This window comes from Pundamilia nyererei, unplaced genomic scaffold (assembly GCF_000239375.1).
Source record: "Pundamilia nyererei isolate P.nyererei 1_Seehausen unplaced genomic scaffold, PunNye1.0 scaffold00015, whole genome shotgun sequence".
Classification (NCBI taxonomy): Eukaryota; Metazoa; Chordata; class Actinopteri; order Cichliformes; family Cichlidae; genus Pundamilia; species Pundamilia nyererei.
This window is the reverse complement of record NW_005187416.1, coordinates 105,581-126,236: the sequence shown is the minus strand read 5'-3', so window position 1 is coordinate 126,236 and position 20,656 is coordinate 105,581. Positions and strand designations below refer to the sequence as shown.

General features: G+C 40.2%; 2 protein-coding genes across 2 annotated transcripts in view; one reads left to right on the top strand and one right to left on the bottom strand.

Annotated features, from left to right (window-relative positions):
* The window catches only part of LOC102193241 (E3 ubiquitin-protein ligase CBL-like), a 16,332-nt gene extending 10,877 nt beyond the window's left edge, over positions 1 to 5,455 (top strand). The window contains exons 11-15 of the mRNA XM_005725477.2: positions 1 to 213; positions 532 to 699; positions 2,331 to 2,434; positions 2,565 to 2,747; positions 3,853 to 5,455. Of these exons, the coding sequence (XP_005725534.2) occupies positions 1 to 213; positions 532 to 699; positions 2,331 to 2,434; positions 2,565 to 2,747; positions 3,853 to 4,196 (1,012 nt within the window). The 3' untranslated portion in view covers positions 4,197 to 5,455. The remainder of the gene's footprint in view (positions 214 to 531; positions 700 to 2,330; positions 2,435 to 2,564; positions 2,748 to 3,852) is intronic.
* A 5,058-nt stretch (positions 5,456 to 10,513) lies between these two features.
* Positions 10,514 to 20,656, bottom strand: part of mcama (melanoma cell adhesion molecule a) — a 55,028-nt gene continuing 44,885 nt past the window's right edge. Inside the window, exons 9-14 of the mRNA XM_005725476.1 lie at positions 20,042 to 20,172; positions 19,707 to 19,848; positions 17,050 to 17,085; positions 14,111 to 14,237; positions 13,022 to 13,139; positions 10,514 to 12,574 (exon numbers count right to left, since the gene is read on the bottom strand). Of these exons, the coding sequence (XP_005725533.1) occupies positions 12,566 to 12,574; positions 13,022 to 13,139; positions 14,111 to 14,237; positions 17,050 to 17,085; positions 19,707 to 19,848; positions 20,042 to 20,172 (563 nt within the window). The 3' untranslated portion in view covers positions 10,514 to 12,565. The remainder of the gene's footprint in view (positions 12,575 to 13,021; positions 13,140 to 14,110; positions 14,238 to 17,049; positions 17,086 to 19,706; positions 19,849 to 20,041; positions 20,173 to 20,656) is intronic.

The window sequence follows — 20,656 nt, the reverse complement described above, 5'->3', positions numbered from 1 at the left end:
CCCACCGGAGCGCCCCTCCCTGGTCGGCCAGGAATCCAGACTCCAAAGGAGACCCCTCCCCTCCACCCCGGACCAGCCAGCCTGGGCAGCCAACTACATGGTGCCACGCCCTGCAACGAAGGCCCCGTCGTCCATCCCTCAGAGCAATGGAGCCGGCGCAGAGGGGAGCAAACCGCAGACGGCGATCAATGCTGTGTACTGCCTGGCTGCGAGGTACGGAGCTCTGCTGCACTTAGGTGTAGTAGACAGGAAATAATGTAGTGAGCCAAGAACTGATGAGAAGCGAATGGATATTTTTCCATCTTTCTTCGACCTTGCCAGCAGCGTTCTTAACATTTGTTTTGGTGATGTAATGTAGATTCACATCAGTGTTCTGATCTATCAAAATGATGCCTTTCATATATTTCCAGAACTAGTAAAAAAAAAAAACTGTCAGTGTGTTTGCATTTTGTGTCTCCTTCAGGATTTCTCAAATTTGTCATTTACGACTGATGAGAAAAAACACGCTCTGTGATGTCTACCTTTGCTCAGGTCGTTGCCAGGGTCAGCGGTGTCCAGCGGGGAGAAGCTGTCGTCAGACGGTGAAGATAACGAGTACATGAGTCCCACATCCCTTCCAGCTTCCGGTGCCCCGTGGGTAATAACAGGCTCCTTGGTGCCCCCACCACCAACCCAGGGAAACAACCACAATGACATCAGGTAAACGGAACAGCAAGGGGGATGAAGTTGCTTCTATTAGAAGAATGTTTTTCAGGAAAATGACCTCTAAAGGCTTCTCCGCAGCTGGAACGTATTGACACTTAACATGTGGGCTATTTATTTCCCATATTTTTAGGTTTCTGGATTAGTTTTAGTATTCTGACTCAGTTTTTAAAGGCCAAACATAATCAATGACCAGAAGAAGAACACAGCTTAACAGCATTGAAAGTATCACAGTGTAAGGAAAAAAATAGACAACACTGGATTTAGACTACAAGTGAAAGAAAATCAGACCCAAAGGGAGCATAAAAATGACACAATTGGTCCCACTGTCATCTTATTAATGGAGTATGTATAGTGTAAAAGGAAGAACTTTACACCAGATCAGGTCAGATGACTTGAAGCTTCGGGGTGTGCTGTCTTTTGGAACAGGGCTATATGGCGCTGTCTTTAAGGGAAAAATATAGATGTTGGGTTGTTGGAAATACCAGCAGATCAACAAACATGCTCAGACCTTCCGGCAGGTAATAAAATGTGTTTGTGTGTGTGGTTATGTAATTGTATAGTGAATTGCAGAGAAAAATCTCGCTGGGAAAGGTTACAAGTGAATTTCAAACAGTTTGTCGAGTGAAAAGTGAGAAAGTTGGTCTATAAACAAGTTAAAGGGATAGTCTGACACACAGTAATGCAACCCTCAAATCTGATGCTGTGTATTTTGTCCAGCAGGGGGCTCTCGAGGTTCCCATTCCTTAGACAGAACTCTCGTTCACTTACTTGCTGTTTTTCACCTCCTTAAATAATTTAAAGGGCATTGCTTGAAGATGACGGCAGCTGCATCTCAGCTTGTCTCTTTGATTAAAATGATGAAAGTGTCTAAAATGTAGGGAATTCGAATGGATAGGAAATCTGCTTAAATTTTAAAACTCGAGAGCTGAAAGTTGTGGTGTGAGCCTACAAAGATGCCTTCGCTGGGTCCATGCATGACTAATTAGGCTTAAAATGTGTAATATTTGGAAGCATTCATACCTCTGTGTGATTGGTGGATTTTTGTTTGAAGCAGAGCTAGATGTTTAGCGGTCTATTTGTGATGTTAGCACACTGAAATGATGAGTTTTTGATCAGAGGTTTGGTGATTTAGCTTACAAAGTGTAGATTCAGTCATTGAGAATATTACTTTCTCTGTGAGGATTAGTTTGTGTAAGAGTCAGGCATAAAGGATCGCCAACAATGGCCCTTTTCAAAATCTGCTTCTAATACTTTTTCCTTTCTTTTTATTTTGGTCATGTAGTGTTACCATGGTAACTAGACAAAATTTCAGATTATGAGTTAAGTGTAATTGCAAATAAGCCCTGCTAGTCAGCTCAGGATGCAGACTTTCCAGGCACACCGCTCTGTCCCCAACCACCTACAGTTCAAACCTGCTGTTTGCAAGGGGCATCCTATCAGAAGAAAACTGACTTTAAGGGGACGGTGGCCTGAAAGTATAAATGGCATTATTTATTTATTTATTTATTTAAAATCATGGAAAACTATTTGAGTCCAAGAATAAGATTCTTTAAATGAAAATGAGCACAGTTTGTTCCCCTTTAAATGATTCCTCTATCTCTCTCCGTCTCGCTGTGTGCCTGCAGTGAGGTGGGGGACAGTGACTCTGAGGACCCCCAGGTTTACGAATCCATGTGTAACATCCAGGCCCAGGCCGGCTCGTCGGAGACGACACAGAACTCTGAGCTGGGTATGGGAAGTGCTTGATCATTGTGGATTACTAACAGTAATCAGACTATTTGTTCTAGTAGTAGTGGATAAACTGACATCACAGAATTAAGTGTAAAACCTCATTTTTATTTACATTTTTTTCCTCCAAGACCTTCCTCAGCATTCAGCTGTTCCGCCGGACAAAAAGGAGGAGGCCAGTGTGGAGGATGTTTACGAGTATGACTTTCCCAGACCAGTGGTCCCTCCTGCCCCCGCCAGAAGAGCTCTGTCAGATATCGGCGGCCCTTCTTCAGCCTTCAGTAATCTCAACATAGACTCTGCAGTAGATCCCAGTATGTGTGGGTTTTTTTGTTGTTTTGTTTTTTTTTCTCCCCCCTTTTTTAATTTCTAATGATCAGCAGGTGGCGAAATTTCTGGTTTCAAAAAGGGAGTTGTGGTCATTCGTTACGTCGTACTGAACACAGCGTGATTTCTATTTTAATAGTGATCACCAGTATGCTCAGCTTGGGGCTTCAAGATGATGCACGAACAAACCGGTGACATCCAGTTCTCGTGTGCAGGCTGTTGTCCACGCTATTAATGTTGTTTTATTGAGCATTTTTCCTCAGGCTGGAAATAAAACAAAAAGTGCCAAACAATTTTTTTGGCATTGAAGCTAATCACAAAAAGAAAAATCAAAAAGTCCAAACAGAAAAGTAGTCTTAGTTAGACTCTGTAGTGGTGGACAAATGAATATTAATTTGAGAAGTAATTAGGCTACATGAATGTAACTTGAAACTTCTTGTTTAACTTTGGCTTCAGCAAATTACTGCTTTAACCACACTGAAGTCAGTGATGGAAATTGCTTTCATAGATACTCTAACTACAACATGCTGCATGTCGGGCCAGCTTGTGAAACTGCTCAGGCGATTCATGAGGTCAAAGTTGCAACAGAATCCATCGTGCCAGGCTTGAAGCTATGTGCTTCTAGATGAACTACAGGTAGTTTGGACCAATCAGCCTTCTGTTAGGAAGCCACATTCGTTCTAGGAGCAAGTGTCACTGCTTTGCAGTTTGCTTGGTAACAGTTATTTTGAAGCCAGAACTTTAATGTCAGTGATAACCTAAAGGCCTTTTTCCTGCAAGTTTTATTTCTGTGGCGCATGCTGTGTTTCTTTGCCTTTCACAGACTGTTACAGATGATTTATCCAGTGTTTTAGTTTTTTCAGAGTGCGGATACTTTTAACAGTTTTTAAGGACTTCTTAAATGTTTCTGTTTCTCAGATGTTTCAGGTTAGCAAATGTCTGGTTATAAAGGGAAATTTTAAATTATTTTTCCCACAAATCATCTACTCGTCAGTGCTCATGTGTGAATGTAAATGTGTATTTAACGTGTTTATTTTGTATTTGACTCATCACGTTTCTTATTTTTCTTTCATTTTCTCTCATTTGTTTCAGGTATGTTTGTAGCAGGCGGCGATCCCGAACGTCCCCCAAAACCTCTCCCGCGGCGAGCCAATTCTGATCGACGGCCTCGTCCGTTAAACCGCGAGCCACCTCCGCCGCCGCCAGACCTCCCTGGCCCCTCCTCATCTGGCTCCCCTGTTCCACCTCCGACTATTCCTCCTTCAGGTCCTGGAAGCTTGGCCCTAAACGGGGAGATTGAATGCCTCATATCCCAAGGCTACTCCATCCAGGACATCCAGAAGGCCCTGATGATCGCTCAGAACAACCTCGAGACGGCTAAGAACATCCTGCGCGAGTTTGTCTCCATCCCTTCCACAGCGCACATCGCCACATAGTCACTTTGCTCATCCTCTGTCTCGTCTCTCTCCACTCTGTGCCATTATCATTTACAAAGCACTTTCCTGCAGGGCCACAAGTACTTTCAGAAGGCTTTACTGTGAGGGACGATGCTGCGTTCATGTTATATCTCATCCAAAGTCATTTGTAGTGGGAAAACCGCAACGTGGGGTGGGGGGGGACTGTTGTTAAAGACGATGTCAAGTGGCTGAAGTTACAGTCTCAGAATCTCTTTTACTTGTAATATTCATTTGGAGATTGAGGGTTTTGGCCTTAAACGTGAGAGGTCAACTGTAAGTCCGATATGACCTGAACACAGCATAAATGGAGAATCTGAGCCTTTAAAATGGGCTTGCTGTGGCCCTGCTGTGATTCGCTGAGTTAGTTACATGCTGCGGCAGTGTCCCCCCTCAGTCTGCGTGCACGCTCTCATTAAGCTAAGTGTTAAAGCCGTGCAGACTTTGTTCAGCGAAGGTACCCCGCACATAGTGGTGTCCGACTGGGCGTCCCACTGCCTGCAGCCGCTCGGTCTGGTGCTTTTACTGGCTTCTTTGCAAATCGTGGCGTACGAATATGTAGCGATACGGTCTGAAACTGGTGATTAACTGTGTGGCAGTCGTGCTCGTGCTGATGAATGTGAACGTGTAGTCGCGGTGCAGTATTGCAGGGCTTCGATGTCGTACGCGTCGCTGTGGCTCGCTCCGTTTTCGATGGTATCTGACAAGGTGAACACAATTCAGTTGCCGTCTGTCAGCTCCAGGTTCGGTGATAGTTCTATGATGAAATAACAAATTTAATGTTTAAGTACTCTCATAATGTGTTGTGGTGTGCGTAGTACTAACAATGGCTGAGTTTGAGTTCTTTTTAATTCCATCGTTTCCTGCCACCGCTAGAGGTGGCCCGACACTGAAGGCTGGTTTATTTAGTCGAAAGCTTCTCTCTACGCTCGTAGTTTCTTAGTTAATAACCGAAAGAAGCTCTTAGAACAGCTTCACTCAGTTCACTGGGAAATCACATCTAACTCTAAAGCCTAAAGCAAAAAACAAAAAACTGAAAGTGGGGTGAAGTCACGTGGACTCAGGTACTCAGTAATAAGCCAGGTTATATGTAACGAGCAGATGCTAAAGGACACGCTCCCTCCATCCTCACAGACATTCCATAGAGTGGATTTTCTTTATATTTTTAGGTTTCCTGCAGCATATTTACATATAGCTACCATAGTTAAGATATTAAAATCTGTTTTCTGATTCTTCGATGAGCTCGTTTACGTCCTCTAACTTTAAATTCTGGATATGACTCGAATGTAGCTGCGGTAATTCCATCTGTCCACAGTCCTGCATGACCATTTTGTGGATTTCAGTCACTCTGCAGTTCATAAAACTCTTCATGGGAGGAATGTTGGGGAAAGGCAACAAAAATCTCAGGATTGTATTAATCCGTCAAAGCAATTTACAACACATTACAGCTGTCACAAATGCCAACAAATTTCTAAAACATGTTTTAGAAATTTGTAAAAACTTTTTAAAACAATTTTTTTTATTATTAGTTATAATGTTAATAATGAACAGAATTCATGTTTTTCAGGCATAGCAGTGAGCCAGTAAAAACTTTCTGTGCAAGAATGCAAGAAAATAAGTATGTGGCATCTTAATTAAAAATAAAAAATAAAAATTGTATTTAAACCAAATTAATGGACAACAAAAATAATTATATTCAAGCATTAAAAATAAAATTTCAATCAAATAGCTTGTTTATACTGGTGGATTAACTGGTATGGAGATGATTTCGATAAATACTAACACTGTTCATTTAGAGCAGCTGGGGCACAAACCTTACATTGGATGGTGGTCTGATAAACGTGTTGTATAGCCAGCTTCTAGATGCGCAAGTGGTAACACTAAACACGCTGCTGATCACTAGTTTCAAACTTAGAAAGCCAATTTTTGGGGGGCTGATTTGAGCTATTTGCAGGTATATTTCACTCTTGGTACTATATAACTGCTACTAAATGAAAATTAAAACGAAAAGACTAGATGAGCGAAACATCCTTCAAAGATTTATCCGTGATGTTTCGTAGTTTTCCACCAGAGGGCACTCTAACTTCCCTGTTGGCAACAGGAATGTTCTGAGCAGAGTGAGAGAGTAAATGATCTATGACATGCATTGTCTGTATTTGTGTGTATAGACTCAGAAATAACTATGCATAACAATTTTTTTTTTGTTATTTCGGCTGCTGAAAGAAAAACAAACTGTTGATATCAGATTTTTAAATCACTAAATATCAGTTTTGTTTCATCCTATATGGGTCGGGAATAAATGCCCAGAATAAATTGGCTTGAAATTGTCACAAAACCTTTGAACAGGGACTCGTAGACTCTGACTTCTATTTTAACTTTGGTACAAAAAACAAAGAAATCAACAATCTGCTCCAATTTTACTAACACGTTAACTTCTTCGCGTAAAATTTCAAGCATGCGTGCTCTTCATCACACCGAAACTCTGGTACCACCACTAAGGATGAACTTAGATTGTAATACTTGTAGTGTTGCAATCCATTACAAATACTAGCTTTCCTGTAAAATGTCTGAGTTGACGATACGGGACTTTCTCCAAATTCCTGCTGTGACCATGTGCAGCTTCGCTGATTCATGTACGCTGCTGTGTAGTTTTACTCCCCTTTTCTCCTCTTTAAAAGCTGCTAAGAAGTAAACATCTGGTGAGATCAACACTCTTCCCATACATACTTTTATGAACTGCTGCTTTTCAGTGCACAGAGACCTTAGGTCCTTAACGCGCCAATAAAATATCCAAATTGACACGTAAAAAGCCCTTTAAAGGTTTGGATTTCTCTCAGGTTATATTTTCTTGTCAATGGACCAAAAAATTCAGCGGCTGCCACTTCCAGGCACCACACCTATAGCGTCTGAGATGAGCCCATCGGTGGTATTCAGCGTCATACCTGCATGAGGGCTGTTGGTTTGTCTACTTAAGAAATTAAAGAAAGATTCAGATTAAAGACATTAAAGGAGAACAGTGATCTGATCTGAATCCAAACGCAACACAAAAAGAGTTGCAACATCTGGAACATTTATGTTTTTCTGCATGAATATTATTTAAACCATAGGCTGATTTTTGTTGTTGTTCTTACAAGTCCTAAAGGTAGATGACAAGAACCCAGTTTAATCAAATGAGCCTGACTGTGAAAGGAAGCTCACTGTCAGCTGGTCACCTTTTCATTCCTCCGCAGCGACATGTACAGTAAACGTGCCTTCTGTCCATCACAACTTGCACATGCCAGCAGGCAAGCCAAAATAACCCCTCCACATTCACCATTTAAATGTGTTGGAAACTACTGCAGATTGTTTTCAGGTCAAGCGCTCTCTTGATTTCACCATGGTAACACTATATCAGAACTACAGTTTATGCAAATTTACCTTTTTAGATTAAAAAAATTTAACTGACTTAAAAGTGTTTCAGAATAGAGAGAGCTCCACTTTTTACAGTCAAAATAACAAACTTTAACCCTGATTTGGGTGAAAGGGCAAAGGGTGATTGACTTATATTAAACATGAACTTTATCTGAAAAATGTTTCTAGTAATTATCAGACACTAGGATCCCCCCCCCCCCAATAAATGTGCTGCTGGATTTGGAGACAGTGCAAAAACCTAATACTTCAAACGGAACTAAATGAAAAGAAATGTTGCTAAATTTCTAAATCTGATGCTAAGGGGAGGAAAAAAACCCAGTAAATCCTGTTAAGAACCCAGAATACCCTGGAGTTGTCCTGCTGTTTTCTGGCTGTCTGTGATGCCACAGAAATGTTGCAGCTTTAATCGCCCCAAACCAAAAGAATCTTAAAACGTGTGCGTGCGCTGCTCCTCCTCCTCATCTTCCTCGAGTTGCCCCAGAACAGAGACCACGAATGTGTCTTCAGTCCCCTCAGCTTTGTTTTCACCCAGTCTTGGCGTTTTGTATCAAGGCAACCAACTAAATGGCACTAACTCCAGGACTGTTGTAGTCCTGATGTGTGATGGACGCACTCAAGGCTCTTTGTCCTGCTGAATCACTGCCAGAGGCTCCTCCGTCTCACACGCTTTCTCTCAGTGTCGCCGGTAACCTCGGCCGGTGTGTTGGTTCTGATCCGCTGATTAACAAGGAGTGTGTGCGTGCGCTTTATTCATGTTAACTAGCCTTCTCAACAGGAACTTGCCTACTAAAAAAAACTGTCTTCATTGCTTTATTATTGTCTATGTAGATATTTTATTTATTGTTTTTAATATCCTCGGCATTCATTGTGTTACAATGTTTTCATGCCTAAGCCATTAAGATTTTTAATTAAACTGTATTTTCTTTAACATTTGATCTGTGTGGTTTGTCACTAAACATAAGCAAACAGATTCTCTATTAATGTGTTTGAGCATCAGGTTATTTGCATTTATCAAACTTTATGGGACACGCTAATGAAACGATCCTGCAATAACAATTTTAAGACTCGACACAGTGCGCTGCAAGACTGTCATCTGCAGTGCATCACATTTGTAAACGTAGTGGGTCTCCAAACATTTACTGCTGCATTATTCTGCATTCATTAGCGGTTGTGTTTCTGGCTACATGCTGAAAGTAAAGCCAACGTTCTCCACAAACTCCAGGAGGAGCTGCTATTTCTCCTTTGTTTACTGCTAGAGAACTTGGTTTGTCTGCTTTTATCAGACTCAATTACTGAACAATTCTGCCTGAAGCGAGGTTAATGAGAGTGTACTCGACAAATTAAAAGATCAAAAAGGGTTCAGCAGAGTTGAAGGCGACTGTAGAGTCACTGCAGGTAACTTATTAATCTAAAGGTGAGCTGCGACCACTGTGCTATGAATTATGTTACAGTTATGGGACACTGGAGGTGAATACATGTTTTAAAAGTTAGGTTCTCACATGTTTAAACACAAGTTCCACTGTTTCTGCATGCAGACAGTTTTGGTTTTACTCGTCGAGGTTCTGAGATTTATCTTAAATAACATTTTTAAGTCTTTTTCCATGAGTAACACCTGCCTCCTGCTTATTATCTAGACAAAGTTATAATATGGCTTTGTCAGTTTTTTGCATTAGAAAACGTTCCTGTAACATTATACCCAGCAGCCTACATGTGTATAAAGGTATGCATGACAACGGCTGCACATTTCATTCATTCAGTTTCTTTTGTACTTCATGGGGTGGTTTAAATCCACCATCTGGCCAGGGCCATTCTGCATGGAGTTTGCAGGTTCTCCTCATGTCTCCAGGGGTTCTGAGTACTCTAGCTTCCTAAAGATATCCACTTAGTGGGTTATGTTAAGTAGTGATTCTACATTGCTCTTGTGCAAATGGCTTTATCTCTGTTGTTGACCTGTCAACGTTGTACACTGCGGGGATAACTCTGGGGAAAAATGGGGGGAAAAATTGCATGATGAATCTTCTGCCATCCCGTAAGTATGGCTAAGATTGACAAAAGGTGTTTGTTTTAGATCTTCAACTGTATTTGAGAAACAGAGGAGCTGATGTGGGTTGCAAAGTAGCTTGCTTTGAGCAGGTTAAATACTGCAATCTGTGTGAGAGATGCCTATTGGATGTGTAAAAGGGTGTCGGCTGAGCCATCACAGCCTGAACTAACACTGTTCTTAAAATGTTCAGTGTGCATTTTTCCTGTGAGGCACCCAATCACACACAATTTATTTCTGATTTGGGTTCTGAATTTACACTCAGACATCAAACCTATTAAGAACCTCTGAAACAAACCAGCTCACTGGGTTCCTATGTGTTGTTCCCCCACTGTTAAATAAACACTAAATGCTTAAAGCACAAACTTTCAGTGTAGAAAATATGATGTACTTTTGCTCTTTTCCCTCAAAAAAACCCGTCACAGGCAGCAATCCATCCAAGCAGCATAAATGCAAGACAAAGCCAAAGTACCGAGTCGTAATCATGGTGGCAGCGTCTCCTTTGGAGGCTTTACACTAGATGAAGAGAGAATGGCTGATTTGATTTGCAGCTACATGAGCTAACGCTGCCTGAATTCATTGCAGATGTGAGCTTTGTTTTCTGACCTGCCTCCTTCCAGACTCCAGCTGGAAATCTGAGCTACTGTTGGAGTCACTTCCAGTTCGTGCTGACAGCGGTTTGGAGGCTGCACTCCTTCCTGTCTTCTCACTGTGGGACTGTGCAGAGCTAACACACTGAGCTCACATTTGCTGGGGTTCATATTTAGCCTCTGGGCTCTCACTTCAGAGCTCCCTTATACCTCTGCAAAAGTAATAACACTTTAAATGAAAACTTTAAATGAAACTTTATTTGGCTTTATTTTCTTGCGAAAAATATTAAAAAAATGCAAGCTCAAAGAATCACATGTACAGTACTCAATTTACACATGTAGAGAAAAGGAAAGAACACAACATTTTTTTCCCCACCAGTGAAAAAAATCCAGAGCAACAAAACAAAGAATCAGAAATGTTTCACTGCACACAGGACACTGTCGGCGTTATGGCTTCGTGCAGCTTTTCTAAACCATAATGACAGTTATTGCCTGAGGACAACCTGTACCTGGATATTTCTTCCAACTTCAGCTCAGTGGAACAAAAAAAGACAAACCAAAAGCAGATAACAGAAAACACATCACTACTTTGTTAATGTTGCAAGTCATCGGGGCAATGTAGCGCTCTCAGCAACAAAGTGTATCTTTTTCACAATGATGTACACAGTGAGCAATATTCACAACACTGGGCCACAAAAAGGAGCGCACCAATATTTTTGCCTCTTTTCCCTCATCAGGCAGCCGGACTGCATTTGTACAGAGTGTTTAAGGTTAGCCACAGTTTCTGCCTCATGTACTATAATTACATGGGAGTAACAGAGTTGAGCACTTACTGAAATATAAATCGTTGAAGGTGTTTCAAAAAGCTTTGAAGATATTTTTCAAGAAACAAATCAACGTGTTGCTGTGTACAGAAGAATGGAGGCATAAACTCTTGTTTACATTGTACAAATGAGTCGAGGAGAAGCAGCTCATCATTTCTGGATATTGTTTTTTTAAACACTGTGAGAAGAGTCTTCCAAATATGTTCAGAAAATCAGTAATGTTTAGTTTTCAGACTTCTGGGTTTGCTGAAGATTGTCATTTTGGAGAACGGCTTGAACAAACTGTAGACTGACATTTCAAGGTTTGAAAAAAAGCACTTGCTTTAGTTTGGCAGTCCATAACAGAAATCTTAATGTCTGCAATTTATTTTTGTTGAAGGTTTGTGATAGTTTAATGGTAATGCCAAGCCAAGATTGTTTTAATCAGTCTGGCACAATGCTGACCAGAAAACTAAATGTTCAAATCTCAGGTCTTCGCATATTATTTCTCAAAGTCTACAAAAACAAAAAGTGTGGCTGCCTGAGGGGGGGGAAAAAGCGCAGAGCCTGCAGCCAGACTGGAAAACAGTATCTGCAGCATGTGTGTTGTCTGGACTCACACATGCAAAAACACTGGGACGCCTTTTCAGGCAACTAGCTCTCAGTGGAAACACAAAGCAAACAGCAAACAAACAAATTCAGTGTATGATGCATTCTCAAAAACATAGGCACAGCAGATCTCTAACCTTTGACCTTTTCACCTTCAGTAATAGTTCAAGGCCACCACTAGCAAGTCTGTACAAACATGTATTTACAAACAGTACACGAGCTTGACAGTAGTTTCCAAAGAAGCTGCCAGTGTGTCGTGTCGTTTTGACGCTCAAATTAGTGTTGGGATTAACCTGCTGATGATCATCGATTCGGGCTGAAATTACTCGTCCTTTTCTTAAAGTCAAACACACTGACACCCTCTCAGTATGACTGTATCATTTGGTCTCTGACAACACGTCCTGCCTTAAACATCACCTGGAACCATGAACACGGATCAACATGCACATGAAATGAAAATCTGAGTGCCAAATTCCTTAAATAACAAAATATATATAATATATACACTTTGATAAAAACAAAAAATAAAATAACATGATGCACGTAAGACGCCATCATACACACTGAACAACAGCAAAGAGCTGAACACAGTTTCAGGAAGTAGTACAAGAACTAATGAATGGAAGAAAACATTCACTCAAAAGAAAATACAGATCTCTATGTACATACCTGTGTGTGTTAATGTGTGTGCGTGTGTGAGTGTAATGTGCGTGTATGGTTGCGGTTCTGTGTCGATCATCTGAATACTGCTGTGAACAAAGCACGGTGGGTCGAACGTCCAGACTGTGAGGTGGTGTTACTCTGCAGGTATCAGGTCAGTGGGAGCGTCTCCTGCCTCTGCTGTTCCAACACACACCCACTGCCGGCTTCATTTATCTTGCTGTCTGCTGCACATCTTCACAGGGGCTTCACCGGAGACAAAGAGGAGAGCGTCAGCTTCTCAGATACTCCTCTCAGTCCAGTGATCACACTGAATAAATCCTGTTTCCAGCTGCATGCACTACATGACTGTTATTCTATATTTATCACACATTCAGTGCAGCCCTGAATGTTACCCAGAATGCGACGGCACAAATGTCTAACTTGGATCAAACATTTAAGTTTAACTGAACAGCTAGCAAACATGTGAAACTAACCACAATATAGACAATTTTCAACTGTCACAGCCTTGGCAGTTGTGTTAAATCTTCACAGAATAAAGGCATTTGATGGCAGTTTTAAAAATGCTGTCACTACAAAAATTGTTGTTGGTGTTTGATGAAATGAAAACTGCAGTCATGGTTCACACAAAATTACTGGCTATACATAGAAGTTGAGCGTAAATTGTGACTGTTCATCCACAACAATAGTTACCTGGTCATTAGGGCCCTTTTTGTCTCCGTTGACAGCCTTTAGGAGGACGGCTTCCTCGTTCTTTGTGTTGGTCTTCATCTCCACAACAATCTCATCTTTGGTGGTCTTCTCTTTGGTGCTGACGACAGAAAGATGTTGGGACATGTATGTCATGGCTAAAGGCCCAGGCATCAGTGCTGGGCTTGGTATGATGACAAATTCCAATTTAGACAGTTTACCTCTGGTTTCATAGACTCAGTAATTCCGCTTTTCCTTCTTTTATAGACCATACTAATCTTACACATGACTCAAATAGTCCTTTATTTTTTACACTTGAAGCACTTCACTTTACAGCCAATTCAGAATCACTGCTTAACCTAGCAGGCATGTGTTTTAGAGAGCCAAAATCACAGTGTTACTTAATCATTTGGAAGAAAAAATGGATGGATGGCTAGATAAATGGCGAGAGTGTAAACCCAAAAATATATAATAAAAAATATATAGTGTACACATTTACTAACACGTTGCAACAGTGCAAACTGGATGCAGGCGTAAAAAATATTGTTGGCAGCGTAGTGGCACGATTGCGTGACCGTGACCCTGTTGCAAATGTATCCCTGTCAGTTCCCTTTTCAAGATGCAAAATATAGGGAGAAAAATATTTAAATAAAGTGCACAAACTGATTTACAAACATCTACGATGTGCAATTTAATTGAGTTGATATTAAACACAGAAAAAGCATGTTTTGTGCTTTATATTGATAAAGAAACAACCTGGGTGTTAGAAAGCAGCACAACTTTTATAAATCACCCAGAAAACTAGCCACACCTGTCAATGCTCTCTAGGGCCTATTTAGTAAATCTGGCCCTCACAGAGTAGCTGGAGGCTTCAGACTGCTCTAGATAGCCTGTTTCAGCCTGTTTTTTCAACTCTTTTATCTTTATGATGCAGACGTTGCTAATATACTAATATCAGGGACATGTGATGCCCGTGAGCACAGAAGCTCCACCTTACGTTTTGTTTGCCATGGGCAGCAAGTTAGAAAGTTTAAGTGTAAGAATGAGCACAATCGGTCACCTTTAAGCAGAATGAGTAGAGACAATACTTACATCTCCTGCTTGCCAGAGCGTCCACAGGGGATTTTTCCCTTCTTGTGCAGGAAGTAGATTACACTGCCAAGGAAGGCCAGCAGCAGCAGACACACTATGATCACTACAATGATCACCCCACTGCCCTCTGCGTCACAAAAACACAGACAGAGGACACACTGATCATAGGTTCATCTAAAAGGTTAATCAGGTTAACCTAGTTAACTTTATCAATAACGTTTCTGTTTACTGGTTCAACCTGCACATAACAATCACACTTCACTGAAGATACATGATTTACTTTAAATCACTCAGTGCTTTCGTGCCTGTTTCATAACATCACTGCAGTCGCCGGAGGAGCTTGTACAGCTTAGACTTTAACAACATGAATATGAAACAGAAAGACGGTGTCACATGTGTGGTGTTGTGAATTTTAAAGCTCTACCAGGGACTTAAAGTGTAAACATTATTGTAATGGCAGCGTTTTCTACTATTCTTCTCTTTAACTTATCTCTTGCAAAACCCTGTAACTATAAGGAAGTATAATGGGGTGTATTTACATACTGCATTACTTGCTGCTCTGCTACAAAGTAGTTTATTTAACAAAGTTCTTCTCTTTACGCGTAAGAAATAATTAACTGACTGTGAAATTATGTCTATTATATTGTCTCTATCATTTAACTGGCAGTGGACGCTGCAGTGCAGCAGGACTGTATAAAAAATCCTTTATTCATTCATTTATAATCATCATTTATTTTGCTCAGCATCTGTGACCCGTAGCCCTAATAATTGACTTCATTTGAATTGCATTATCCATCCAGAATGTAGAGGAGCTGTATTATCACGTCGAAGTCTACTGGAACAGCATTTGTAAGAAGTAATAGACTGGTGGGAAATAATATGAATATTTTAAAGGAAAAACAAATTCTTCCAGGGTAATATTGCATTTTGACTCAATGTGTCATTTCAAGTCCGAAATAGCATTCATTCCTTGATGGCTTTTTCTCACCTCATAAGACTTGCCTGGTTGCATGCCATCATCAAAAAATGTCTTAGACACCTCATGTAGAGGTAACTATCACAAATGTTGTTTTAAGTACTTTGGGGGTGTTTATATGCTGGTCTGTCTGTGACCAATCCTGTTAGTGGAATAGTGATGCAGTGATAAAACTTTACTGGTTTAGTAGCTGAAATAAAAGGGAAGGCAGGCATAGTCCAATCAGTGGGCACTGAAGGCATCAGAAACAGAGGCACCATGCCATCACTGGCATCCCACAGCCCTGTTACTCATTAATTTTAGTGTATTTGTAACTCACAATAGCAACAATCGTTATCTGATGCATAAATATGTAGTACAAAAGCTTACATCTTTTCCTTTTAATCAAAAGTCTTTAAAAAACCTTTTACTACATGTCATACAGCCACTGGTATATCTGTGTAGTCTCTCTGTGTCAGTTCATTGTATTGTCCAGGTCTTCTATGACTACAAAACTAGCAACAAGGCCAGGTGGTTATAAAATGATCTGCATTTTCTGTTCTTTTAATAAAATAAAAAACAATTAAACGCTTCCACAGTCATGTGTTCCCAAATCTAACTCCAAATTTCTCAGTTTAAATCTCAAATAAATTTTGTAGTTTGTATAAATTCCCTCGACTGCACTGCTCTAAGCCTTCTGAATATATACTCATTGCAATAAAGATGACAGCTCTTTGTGTCACGTTTATCTCCAAACAACAACGACAACAACAACGACAACAACAACATCTACGACAACGTAAAAACTACAAATTTAACCAAGTGGCTTAATAGCCTCTTTAATAGAATTCTTAACCTTTGCATAGGTGCGTGGGATGAGAGGCTATATATAACCTTTGGCACTGAAACATAATTTTGCACAAACAATGTGAATGAGACACTCAGCGTGCAAAGACATGGACAGAGAGGTGACATGGGCAGAAGGATTAGAATAAAGTGATACTATTATCTTTCTATTCTGCTTTCCTAGAGAAAGATGCATCCAAAGCCATCCAATGTAAGGGAGAACTACTAAGAAGTTAGTTTTGAGGGCTTCTTCAGGTGTTTTTATACCCGTGGATACACTTCACACTTCACAGTCAGAATTCAAAGGTCATGATATTTTTTTGCATTTCATCCACTGAAATATCCACGAGTGTCCTGAATCCATATAAAAATTGAGAAGCACACCAAACACGGTGCATAGTGTTAATTCACTCTAAAAATACACATAACTGCAGTATTTTGAGTCCAGCCAATCTCCATGTGAGATAACTACAGCTCCCGATAACGCAGTAAATAAAAGTAAACAAGAATTTACTTCCTATGAGCACTCTACCCTAAATGGAGCACACACTGGGTTTTTTACTGTTGTTTTGGTTCCTTTGTATGGCCCATAGGGCCGATGAAGGTTTAACAGTGACTGCTCAGATAACGTCAGAAAATTACTTTAATGCCCCTCGCCACAAATAAGTGCAAATTTTCCAGGTATGTAAAAATCTGCTGTAAAACAAGAGGGGTGTCTGGAAAAGTTAGTAAAAGTGAGACAGTGTCTGTTTTTAGTGTTTAATAAGTTATTTTGTTTGTTTTAAAAATTCTGGTATAAATAAATAGTATTTGTACCAGGGCAGAGTGTTTGGTCTACGTACCATTCTAGCTTCTGCTGTGCTTGAATTTGCTGGTGTTACGATTTTTTAGTCTATATCAAACAGAATATTTAATGTGCCCACAGGCCATCCCAAAGATCTGCCAGCGAACCAAAGACAGGACTCGTATCGAGTCACTGAAAAGGATTGATAAATAATGTATGGACTCATCCAACCCTTCACTGTCACCCACAAAACTTAAGTCAAAAGCGTGTAAACTGAGACACAAGTTGATAGAAACTGAATGAAAGAAAAATAGGCGTCTTTAACAAGAAGAGACTGAAGGGCAATAATCTTACCAGGAGTGAAGGGAGCTGTTGTGGTGACCCTGGGAACTGTGAACAAGTAGAACAAAACTTAGAGCGGGTAGCTGTTCATGTCTACCAACATCTGCAGAGCACACACAGACACTCAGATTTAACTGGATTCTTTTCATTTATTATAAAAATCTACTTGCACTGTGTAACACAAGTTTCTGAAGCATGCAAAGCACTTTTCAAAGAATCAATAATGAGTCACTCAAAGATGTTCAAAAAGCTACTTTGACATGCTCCCTTATTCACAAGGGGTCGCCACAGCGGGTAGCTCCACATATTTGATTTAGCAGACTTTTACGCCAGATGCCCTTCTCGACACATACCCCGAGGGATTTGTGTCTCCTCCTTGGACCGGAGCAGGGATTTTTCACTTGTTAGATATTTGATCATTTAAACAAAGATCAGTTTATTAGCTGGAACAAGGGAAAGTTTCAGATATTGTTTAAAACATAGCTACCAATTATTGAGTTCAGTTTGGTAGCTGCAGGCCTCTTTCGTTTTATTCAACTGAATGTGCTTTTTTTTTTCTTTTACTTCGATCTAAATCTGAGGTTTAATGCAGCAGCCTTCAAGCAATCACAAGACTTAAAGAGATGTTAAAAAAAGAAAGAAAGAAATACTTTGGTTTTTCAAAGATATGTTTGAAAATATCCATGATATCCAAGAATCCATGAGAACCTTTTTATCAGTAATCACAGGGAGACGTGTAATTTTCTGAGAGGCCAAAATAGGTAAGAATCACTGCATTTATGTGATAAACTAAGGTGTGATGTATTTACTGTGGTCTAAACCTCTTAACAATCATTACCACTGACATTCATTCAAATTAAGTCTGATACGAGGTGTCATCATAAAGCCTTTGTGTAACATCCGTGTCACAAATGTCATGTAACATCCGCAAGTACCTTAAGAGGACACATTTTACTATCACAGAGACTGTCGAGGTGGACTGGACAACAAAACAAAAGAAAGCTTTATTCTGTCAAGGAATAGAGCTGTATCTATATTTCGTACAGAAGGAGACACAGACAGAGACTTTAAATGCTACTGTAAAATTTTAAACCCTTTTGCTATCTGTACATAGAAGTCTGACTTTGTTTATCCCTAATCTAGAACTAACCTGCTCTGGAGCAGATTAGTACAAGCCTTCAGTCAGGAGCATGCTCAGCACATTCATTTGCAATATGAATTAATTGCTAAGGGTAAGATTATAAAAACCAAACTTCACGAGGAAACCACGTGAGCAAGTGGTGTGCACCACTCTAAGCCATTTTCAGTCATCACTCATCCTACTCGAGTCCCTGTAACTTTGTCCTTCAAACCTAACTTCCAGAGAGAGATTTTAAAGAGGGAGGAAAGGGATTTGGGAAGCTCTGCCCAAGAAATGACTTTAAAGGTGAGATTGGTCAAATTTAAAGCAGGTGTGTTTTTTTGATTTTTTATGGATGGGGGAGTTAATAGCTTCACCTCATGAATGCATTCTGGCCTAACGGGTCTTCTGAAAAAAAACCAAAAAAAAAAACCAGAAGACATGTTAGGCCTTGGCTTCTTGAGCTGAGGAGGAGGGAAAGTTCACCAAACCTTGAAGGATTTGGGGGCTACAATAAGTTCATCAAATAAGAAAGACCCACGCTGAGTTACAATTATAGTGCATGAGAAGTAGTGATGTTTGGTTAAAATGTGACAATCAATTTTTTGGTGTGTCCTCAAAGTGCCTGAAAAATGCATTTAATCTATTTAATACTGAAAAGTCATCTGCTTGTTTTATATCATCTCAAGGTACCCTGAGACTCTTCTTTGCAGACATGTATGCACGCAAACATCACCACATATATTTGTACCACATTTTCTCTATATTGCTTTTTTTGTTGTTTTTTATTATAATATTCATGTTGAAAGTCCAGCCTGTTTTTGAAGCGTGTATTTTTAATGTGCAAATACGAAGGAAATCAGACACTAACGTTGTGCACTGGGACGTTACTAATGATTAAGAAAAAGTATGAAGAAGATGTTTGAGGGCTTTCTCCATATGTGAATTCACAAAGCATAATCAACACACCAGCAGTGCCTCTACAAAATGTTTCATTTCTCCAAATGCACGGATAAAAGGAATCAGCATTATGAATACTGAGCAAATGACTTCTGATTAGATTTAGGAAAATAAATGTTTTCTGGAAAAACCATGTTTCCAATCTTTCCTTTTGCACAGTTATTACAGAGCAGGCGGCTAGTAAGTAAATGGAAAATGTATTTGAAGATTTAATGTTAGAACCAGGGCGGGCTAATGATGTTCATTCATTTAGACTTGAAAAGCAAAATAAGTTTTAAGTTTCAGCACTGATGCTGCCTGGAAGAGGTCAGAAAATTCTGTCCTCTTCATAGCTGTACTTTTTAACTCCCTTAATTAGCCAGGAGCCAAATATTGTGCAAGAGTTGTGGCACTGTGTGTAACAGTCCTGTCAAATGGGAATGCAAGCTGGAATTAAACGAGCTAAAAGATGAAAGAAAACTTGTAAAACTCTTTAGCACCGAGAGTTTCCAAACTAGCATGCTGGAGCAAAGGTTAGCATTGGGAAAACATATATGTAAATGAAGTCATAGTTATAGTGTTCTGGTGTAAGTGAGAGAGAGGCACTTACTGGCTTTGATTTTGAAAATCTTGACGCCAGAGCCCCTGTCACTGGAAACGTTGCACTCAGCGGTGATGTCCGAGGTGACTTTGACCGATACCACGCTGTGAGTCATGTGCTTATGTGTTTTTTTATCCACTTCATGCCAGCTCTGTGGAGACACACAAACACACTAACTAAAGCTGGACTAAAGCTGTTTGAGAATACTGTAATAAATGCTAGCATCATCGTGACATGTAAACAATCATAACAAATCGAGCTAGCTTCGACTGAACATGAACATTGTAGGACAAATGTCATCTCCCACTGTGAAGTAAGTTTGCACTGTGAGGCAGACTAAGTACCTGGCTGCCAGTGATGTTCCAGGAGATGCTTGGCAGTGGATTGCCCAGAGCCTCACAGCTCAGGTTCACCACCCTGCCTTCCACTTCATCTAGCTGGACCACCTCCTCTAAACCCACCAGTTCAGGACCACCTAGAAGCACACATAAAGAAATGAAGATCATTACATGTCAGTGACAACACGGTCAAACTCTCACAGCTTTAATGAAGTCTTTCTAGTTTAAGTTCTAAGAATCACCACAAATCCCATCACTTGGCTGACATTTACTGTAATTAGTTTTCAGGGCAAATCAGAGGGATGTAAAAACAGAGGGAGCAAGTCATGACCAATAAAGAGAGTGCAACAAAAACATGTCCACATATCTAATGCTGTTTTCACAATTCATTTTTCCCTCCAGGTCACATAGGTCCTCCTCTCAATAACTTCTCTCAGAGAAACTAAAGGGCTTTGCTGTTATTGCCCCCAGACTCTAGAGTAGTCTGCCAGCCCATGTAACAACCTGTGCAATCAATGACGCTTGTACGTCACCTCTAAAACCTCAAAACTGCTTATTTTAGTCAAACATTTGTCGCTCTTCAATTTCAACAGTTTTTCCACCACTATTAGAGTTTGTGGG